This window comes from Megascapheus bottae, unplaced genomic scaffold (assembly GCF_031878675.1).
Source record: "Megascapheus bottae isolate mThoBot1 unplaced genomic scaffold, mThoBot2.hap1 HAP1_SCAFFOLD_45, whole genome shotgun sequence".
NCBI classification, from domain to species: domain Eukaryota; kingdom Metazoa; phylum Chordata; class Mammalia; order Rodentia; family Geomyidae; genus Megascapheus; species Megascapheus bottae.
In genome coordinates this window covers 1329937-1338171 of record NW_028327483.1, presented here as the reverse complement: position 1 = coordinate 1338171, position 8235 = coordinate 1329937, and the positions used below count along the sequence as shown (strand labels likewise).

Here is an 8235-nt window from a genome sequence, read left to right as displayed (position 1 = left end):
CTACTACACTGTTGGTGGGAGTGCAAACTCGTTCAAGCACTATGGAAAGCAGTGTGGCAGTGCCTCAAAAGGCTAAACATAGAGCTCCCCTATGACCCAGCAATTCCACTACTTGGCATTTACCCAACCATCCAGAAACAAGGACATACTAAACCCACTAGCAAAACAATGTTCATTGCAGCACTTTTCACCATAGCAAAGATATGGAACCAACCTAGATGTCCCTCAGTTGATGAGTGGATCAACAAGTTGTGGTATTTGTACACAATGGAATTCTATGCTGCTGTCAGAAAGAATGACATCGCCCCATTTGTTAGGAAATGGAAAGACTTAGAAAAAATCATATTAAGTGAAGTAAGCCAGACTCAAAGGAACTTAGGCTCAATGGTTTCCCTCATTCGTCATAATCAGTAGAAACCTTGGGCTCTATTAGCAGAGATTTGCAATAGAGCAAAATCTTAATACATAAGGCCATATAATGTGAAGCTAATTGAAAGGACCTCCAGGATATTGAAACAAAAGCCATATAATGAATGATTGTTGTCCTTAATGTACTATGTTGTCTCTCATCTCCTTTGCTGTCCCTTGGTTATCTCATATTGGTATAGTAAATCACTTTGTTATCTGATATATTGAATTTATTTGTATTTGGATATTTGAAATTTGATAGGGAAGGGGGGAAAACCAAGACGGGTGGGGGTGTGGGGGGGAGGGAAATGGGTACCAAGACATGTGAAAGGGTATCAATGTATGTGAATTAATGCACCTTCTATCTGGCAAATATCATGTAACCCTTTTACTAATTACAATTAAAAAAAAGAAAAATAAAAAAAGAAAGATTTTCCACATTTACTACAAGTGTTAAGTTTTTCTCCTGTATATCTTCTCTGATGGTCAGTAAAGGTGGGCATTCTGGTACTGATTCCTCAGTACTACAAACTTAGGAAAAAAAGTTGGAAATGGTGCTATGGCTCAAGTGATAGCGATCTAGCCTTCAGAAAGCCCAAGGACAAAGCTCAGGCCATGAGTTCAAGCCATAGAAATGGAAAAAACATTCTCAGAGATAAGCATCTCCTGGACTTCAGTGCTGGGGCTGGCTTTGAGCCTGGAGCCTCAGTCATGATGGCTTTGCATGTGACTCATGTCATCAACTAATCTCCAAAAACAAACAAACAAAAAATCAGGGCTTGGATGCTATTCCTGGGCTATTTTGTTCAAGACTGGAATCTGGAATTTTACCACTTGATTCACAGCTTCACTTCCAACTATTTTCAAGTTAGTCAAAGATAGAAATCTCATAGACTTCCTGTCCAGGCTGGCATATCTCCTCTGAGTAGAATATACCCTGCATTTTAGACAATAGCCACTTAATTTTTACTTTTCTGTTGTGTTGAGGCTTTTGTGCTTATTTAGTTTTCTGAATGAAACCACCAGTGCTATAAGAGAGTGAAAAAACTATTGACAGAATTCAAAGGCTAGGTTGACAGAATTAAAAGGATAGATACTCATTTCTCAAGTATACCACACTGCATTTATTGCTCCTACTTGGAAATAAATATGCTCCAAGATGCCTTTGAGGTTTCATTTGTTGCTCTTTTTTTTTGTAATACTAAAAGATGGTTGTTCAAATACCTACTGTAAGTGATATACACAATCTTTACCCACTCTTTGATCTCAATGGATGTATTTTTCCTATTTCTCTAATTTGATTTTATATTTAACCTGCCCTTATCCTCGAATCATTTTAGGTCAAAAGTTGGGACATGGCCACCCTGATTTCCCTTGATGGGTTTTCAGACAACCTGGCTTTCTCTCCTGTGTATAGGCTGTTTCATAATAGGTGATAAGGACGACAAGATCTGTGCATGGAATATACTCTCCATAAAAAACAACTATGAGGTCAAATCTTTTCGCAAACTGTCATGCCCAAAGTCACGCTGGCAAGGATGCTTTCGTTAAGGCTTTTTATTTTTTTAAATATTTAATCAGTTTTTTTTAAATTGATCTGTTTCTTAACTCTGGGAAATAAAAAGTTGAAAAAAATTGGTGAAATTTGAAACTACGAAACTAAAAGCACCCATTGACCCCAAAATGAACATTTAAAATTATTAAAAATTGTTCATGTGTTTTAATTGTTACTAATTAGACCCAAGCATGGCAGCTGTCACATGTATTCCTAGTTACTTCAGGTACTGAGAAGCCGTGGGTGGTGTCTCAAGCTTTTAATCCTAGTTACTCAGGAGGCTGAGATCTGAGGACCCCTATATCAGGAGACTCTTTTCTCCAATTAATCACTAGAAAAGGGGAAGTGGAGCTGTGTGTCTAAGGGTAGGGTGGTAGCCTTGAGCTGAAGAGTTCAGATACCATGCCCAGGTCCAGAGTTCAAGCCCCATGATCCCACCTCCAAACCAAAAAAGAAAAGATTCTGAGAAACTTAGGATTAGGCAAAATGTTCACAATAATGCATCTCAAGCAATAGGTGAACCCAGTGCATTGTGATTTTTTTTTGCCAGTCCTGGGGTTGGGCTCGGGGCTTGACACTGTCCTTGGACTTTCTCAAGGCTAGCACTCTGTCACTTGAGCCTCAGCACCACTTCCGGCTTTTTACTATGTATGTGGTACCGAGGAATCCAACCTGGGTCTTCATGCATGATAGGCAAGCACTCTACCACTAGGCCAAACTCCTGGCCCCAATTGTGCTTTTTATCTCAACTACTTAGAAAAGGTAAAAAGAAAGTTTGTGGTCTAAGCTGACCTGGTCATAAACATAAACCCTACTATAAAAATGAGTAAACAAAAAGAATGGGGTGTGCAGCTCAACTCCTAGAGCACCTACCTAGCATGAGTGTTGCCTCGAGTTTAAGAAGTGGATAGACAGGAGAGGGAATTGGGAGAAAAGAAGAAATTAAGGAGTTATGATATAATCACATGCTGGAATTCTGTGAAATATAAAGTAAAGGGGTACACATGTTTTATACGAAAAGAGAATGATGATTTACTAAAAGGCAAATTGTAAAATATGGAATTCAGATTAAAATACATTTATAAGTGTGATTTTCTCTAAAATGATACTTAAATGCCTGTTTAGTTTAAACACAGCAAATGATTTCAAAACAAATAATACAAGAATGGTTAGAAATGAATCATTGTTTTCTCATTATTTTTTCTGCTACATTCCCCATTTACAAATTTCAAAGAACTGTTGTTGATGATATTTGTTATTTATTAATTTAATCTTTCTTTCTGAGTCTATATTCTATTGTATGCACCGTTTACATTTGCTAACTTTCTTTTCCTTTTGGTCTTGGGGCTAGAACTCAGGGCCTAGGCATGGTCACTGAGCTCTTTTGCTCAAGGCTAACACCTTGCCACTTTGAGCCACTGTGCCACTTCTGGATTTTGAGCACTTCACAAGAGGTAAGAGTCTCACAGTATCATTTCTGCCTGGGCTGGCTCTGAACCATGATTCTACAGGTGTGAGCACTGGCATTTGGCTGAACTCATTTACTTTATCTGTTAATCTGTATAACCATAGCCCCCAAATACCTGCAAAGTGAGATGCAAAATTAGCTCTAAGTAAAAATTACCATCTGAGGATGCTGTCCCATAGCTTTTGTGCTTAAGGATACCACTCTACTACTATGAGCCACAGTGCCACTAATGGTTTCCTGGTGGTTTATTAGAGATAAAGAGTCTCATGGACTTTCTTGCCCAGACTATCTTTGAAACTTGATCTTCAGATATCAGGTTCCTGAGTTGCTAGAATTTCAGCACCAATAGTTGAAGAGGCATTTTCTGTGTATGTCTTGTGTTCCTTTGGGGATAATCAAACAAATGTAAGTATGTGATTTTATTTCTGGGTTTTCCAATCTGTTCCTTTGATCTTTGGGTCTATTTTTGTGCCACTAACAATTTGTTTGTGTTACTATGGCTCTGTAGCACGATGCATTATTTTCACATGTATTGTGAATGAGGGATCACTTGACAGTGGTACCTGTCAAGTGTATGGCAGCATCTCCAATTCCATAAATACCACTCAGTAACACTTCCTACCCAGTATCTTAGATGATATGATTTCCTTTCATTTTATCATCCTAAACTTAAGTGCTAAAAGACTCATAGGGTCCCTCAGAGAGTACTTCAGAAGAAGTATTATGAGAGGAGACAGTTCCTTGAATGTAAGTTCTCCAGACATTTCAAGGGAAAAGATGTGGAGTGGAAGAGAGAGAATTAACAGTCATTAATGTAGGTTAATGTGTGGGCTTGTATCTGAGAATTTAATAGAAAAACAAATATAAAAAGGTATAAAGATAGAAAAAATTGTGAGTACATATATAAAGGAAATTCATTTACAGTTACAAGATAGATAGAGTATGTTAACCTAACTGCTATCAGAAAAGAACTCAAAACAAAAATTGAAAGTGCGTATCAAAGAAAATAAAAATAGATTTTACAGTCATTATTATGTATTAGATTTTTTGAGAATATTCTCAAACTGGATAGCCTACTGCCTGTAACAACTTACATTATACACTATACCTAAAAAATAGTTGTAATAAATTGAGAATCTTAAGTAAACAGAGTTTCTAAAGTCCATAGTAGCATAGTTGTGGACAGTGAAAGGGCAAATCCAGTATTTTATTTACTAAACACTTGCTTGCCTAGAGCAGCTTCCAGATCTGAATGTTGAACTTGTCATGCCTTTGACAGATCATATTTTATTTTTCTAACCATGTTTATTTATATATGTTGTGTTGCACACTTTCCCTAAGTGTTTTTGCTGAAAGGTTACTTCTCTACAACTTTCATCAAACATCTAATTTTCACTTTCTGGTGGATAATTAGAAGGAAGAGTCTCATGAACTTTTCTGCTCAGGCTGGCTCAAAACCCTGAACAAAATATCCTATCCTCCTGAGTAACTTGGATTAGAGGGATGAAGCACGAGTACCCAGTGTGTTTGTGTCTCTGTGTGTGGGGGGGTTACTCAATCCATATTGGTGTATAAATTCTCAAGACTTCCCATTTGTAAAGCAAGTGATCTACCACTGGATTCATTCCTCTCTTTTTATTCTTGATATTTTGAGATAGGGTCTCATTTTTAACCCAGAGTAGCCTAGACTGTTCTCCCAGTTACATTTCTGGAGTAGCTGACAGGCACACCCTACCATGCGCAGTGTTTTCTGTAGAAAATGGCATCTCACAAGGTATGTTTACCTTGTGTTCCTGAGTACATATGAGAACACATGACATTGATTTCAGATATGTCTTTATTTTCCATTAGCCAAGTATGTATATTTCCTCTAGATGGCACCACAAAGCAATTACAAGGTAAATCTGATATTTAAGTTATGAACACTTAACAATGTCCTCAGTTCTAATGTCAGCAAAGTGTGCAGATATCCCATGGCACAGTCAGACATAATGTTTTCTACAGGAGGAGAGGAATGGTGACAAGGAAGATATTGATGTGACCTAGGAATGGCTCCTTGAAACACAGTCCAGCACAGAACCTAGGCCTAGCTGCAGAATTCAGGATTTGAAAGACATGGTGTGTCTTTTACTTTGTCTACATGTACACATTATGCAGTGGGAAGGGAGATTTGGCCTCAAGATTGTCTGCAGGTAAGTCTTATGTGAGAAGCAGCTTAGGTCATTGGGCCCTAAGCAATGACCCTACCTCCTTCACAATGAAATGGAACATGGAACCCTGGTAGCCAGGAACTATAACTGACAGTCTGGTCAAGCCAGCTCACTTGACTTGTGACTATGGAAGGAGAAAGATGTTCTTGTGCTCTAGGAGAATGTCAGGAGACTAGGGTCTCAGGAAATAGGGGTATGGGTGTGTCTCTCGAGCCTGGAGAAGTTGGAACCGTGCCCAGCAACCAGTTCAACACCTCAGTCTATTTTCCACCAAGAAATCAATGGAAACACAAGGCATCTCAGGAGAGGAATAGTCAAGATACCTTCTTCTTGTGTGCTTTTCAGTGCCAATAATGATAGAATATTTTCTGTGTGGTTTTCAATCTACTCTGTCACAATTACTCAATTTGAAATGTGCTCCCATTTCCACTTTTAAAAGATACTTTGTCTTTACCCTTAGAGTGACAATGACTCAGCCGGGACTGTGAATGTGCCCTGTAACATGTGGAGCCCGGAGGCAGGCCTGCTGGAAATGCTGGTGATGAACATGGTCCCTGCACACCAAAAAGGCAATCTTTTCTTTCTTCAAAACTTTCTACACAATTATAGACTCTGTGGGACAATGGAGCAAGTGCTGGCTATTTTGTTTTGAAAGTGAGTGTTCCTTCCTCAAGCTCAGGGATACTCAGACTTTCCTGGCTGGGACTTGGGAATACTTGGCATTTCAGAATCTGTGTTCCCCCTGGGGTGTTCTATTGAAAATGTGGGATGACACAACTGCAGACCTTGTCTGATTTTCTAGACCTGGCCACCCAGCACATGTCATTCCCCTCAGAAGCTACAGAAGCCTCAGAAGTCTACTTACTGAGAGGCTATGACCAGAGGCACAAGACACTGGCACACAAATTCAGCCCTCACATGGATGCAGTCCTAGGAAACCACATTTCCAATCAGTTAAGGTTTCAAAAGCAATCTTGGAGGCCTGTGCAGTAATGTAGACAGAGGACAGCTAGGAAGAGGATGGACTGAGAACCCTTTGTCTACTGAACCACCAGGAAAGGAGATAGTGGGCTTCCTCATTTACAGATATATGAGGCATTTGTTTTTAGTTCTGATCCTTTGCCTTGAATTCAGGACCTGTTTTTTGGCTCTGATTTTGGTGGTGAAATGATGGAGTGCTCATCACTTGAGCCACAGCTCCATTTTGGGCTGTTTGCTAGTTAATGGAGATAACATTCTTATGGAAATTTCCTTCGCAGGCTGGTGTTGAACTCTGTTCGTCAGAGCTCAACCTCCTAAATAGCTAGGATTTTAGGCACAAGCCACTGTCACCATGCAGAGCACTCATTTTGGACACATTCCTTCAAACCTGTTCAATTTTTCAGAGAAAATTATAGATTTATCCCACGTGCCTTCTTGTTATGTATTATAAACTGTGATATAACCAACCAAGTAGATGTCCTCTTAGTTCAGAAAAAGAGAGCCAGAGAGTGACTTTCTCCTCCTCTTCTTCCTCTGGCCTAACTGTAAGGAAGATGAGCAAGTGAAGTGGGCTTGGGGCCAAGAGAAGGGTTGTTCTTGAAACTGGATCTTTGGACTTTCTGACCCCAAGTGCAAATTTCTCCTTTGTACACAAACTGTGATTTGCAGCAGGGGGTTGAGTATTGGGACTTCAGTGGATGGCGGAGCACACACTTGTGGGTGTGCTTCTGGTCTCAGGGATGACAGGGAGTGCTCTGTACAGAAAGTCTATAATCAGTGTTAAAATTTCCCCTCTCAATGAAATTTTGAAGACTTGTACTTTAGAAGTTTCTAGAATTGAGTGGTGAAGATTATTCTGCTTGCAGGAGTGTCTACTTTCACAAGTTGCATGTGTGCATCTAAGATGAACACCTGTCCATGGGAGTTAAACGAGAAAGGGGCTATGGTGGGAAGGTCTTGATATTAGGGAGGGTGGCTGCTCACTCTCCTCTCACCAATCTGCCCACAGCACCCTTTGTTCCATCTTCATAAGGTGGATGGACATTTCTCCTTATGATTTCTATGATCGCAAGAACAGACACACCCTGAATGAACTCATGTTCTACGTGATGCTCAACATGCCCTTCTTGGACCTGCTCCTCCGTTTACACATTCTCCTTGACCAGCTGGAAGAACCTGTAACCTATTAGATCGAGGAAGTCCTTGTGTGGGCGCCTGAGAGCTTGTGAGTATGGTTGGAACCAGGTCCTTAGGGAAAGTCCTCCCAGTCTGGTGATTGTCCTTATTACTACCAGTTTGGCACAATGGCCTTTTATGGGTATTCTCTTCCAGGTAATGTGTGTTCTCTCTTAGAAAGAAAACAGTCATGACCACTCATTAAATACACCCTACTTCCTCATTCATATTCTGTACAAATTCACATTTTACAGCTTTTCCGATTAGGTCCTCATGGCCTTTGTGTCACCACAAACCTTCTCTAATAATCATGTATTTATTTCCGTTCTCAAATTTGGGCCTACAGAATGCAGTCACCCCAGAACTCATGAACTAGTAGCCACCAGTGATGCATGCGATGGTGAAAGATGGAGATCTGTTTGAAGCCTGTGGATGGC

The 8235-nt window shown here is 39.9% G+C and overlaps 1 protein-coding gene across 1 annotated transcript; it reads left to right on the top strand.

Moving 5' to 3' along the window:
• The first annotated feature begins 5190 nt into the window (after positions 1-5190).
• On the top strand, positions 5191-7812 carry LOC150039743 (ral guanine nucleotide dissociation stimulator-like). The gene is made up of 3 exons (XM_090327605.1): positions 5191-5205; positions 6102-6286; positions 7632-7812. The coding sequence occupies exons 1-3, from the start codon at positions 5191-5193 to the stop codon at positions 7810-7812; spliced, it is 381 nt and encodes a 126-aa protein (XP_090183731.1).
• The last annotated feature ends 423 nt before the right edge of the window (positions 7813-8235 follow it).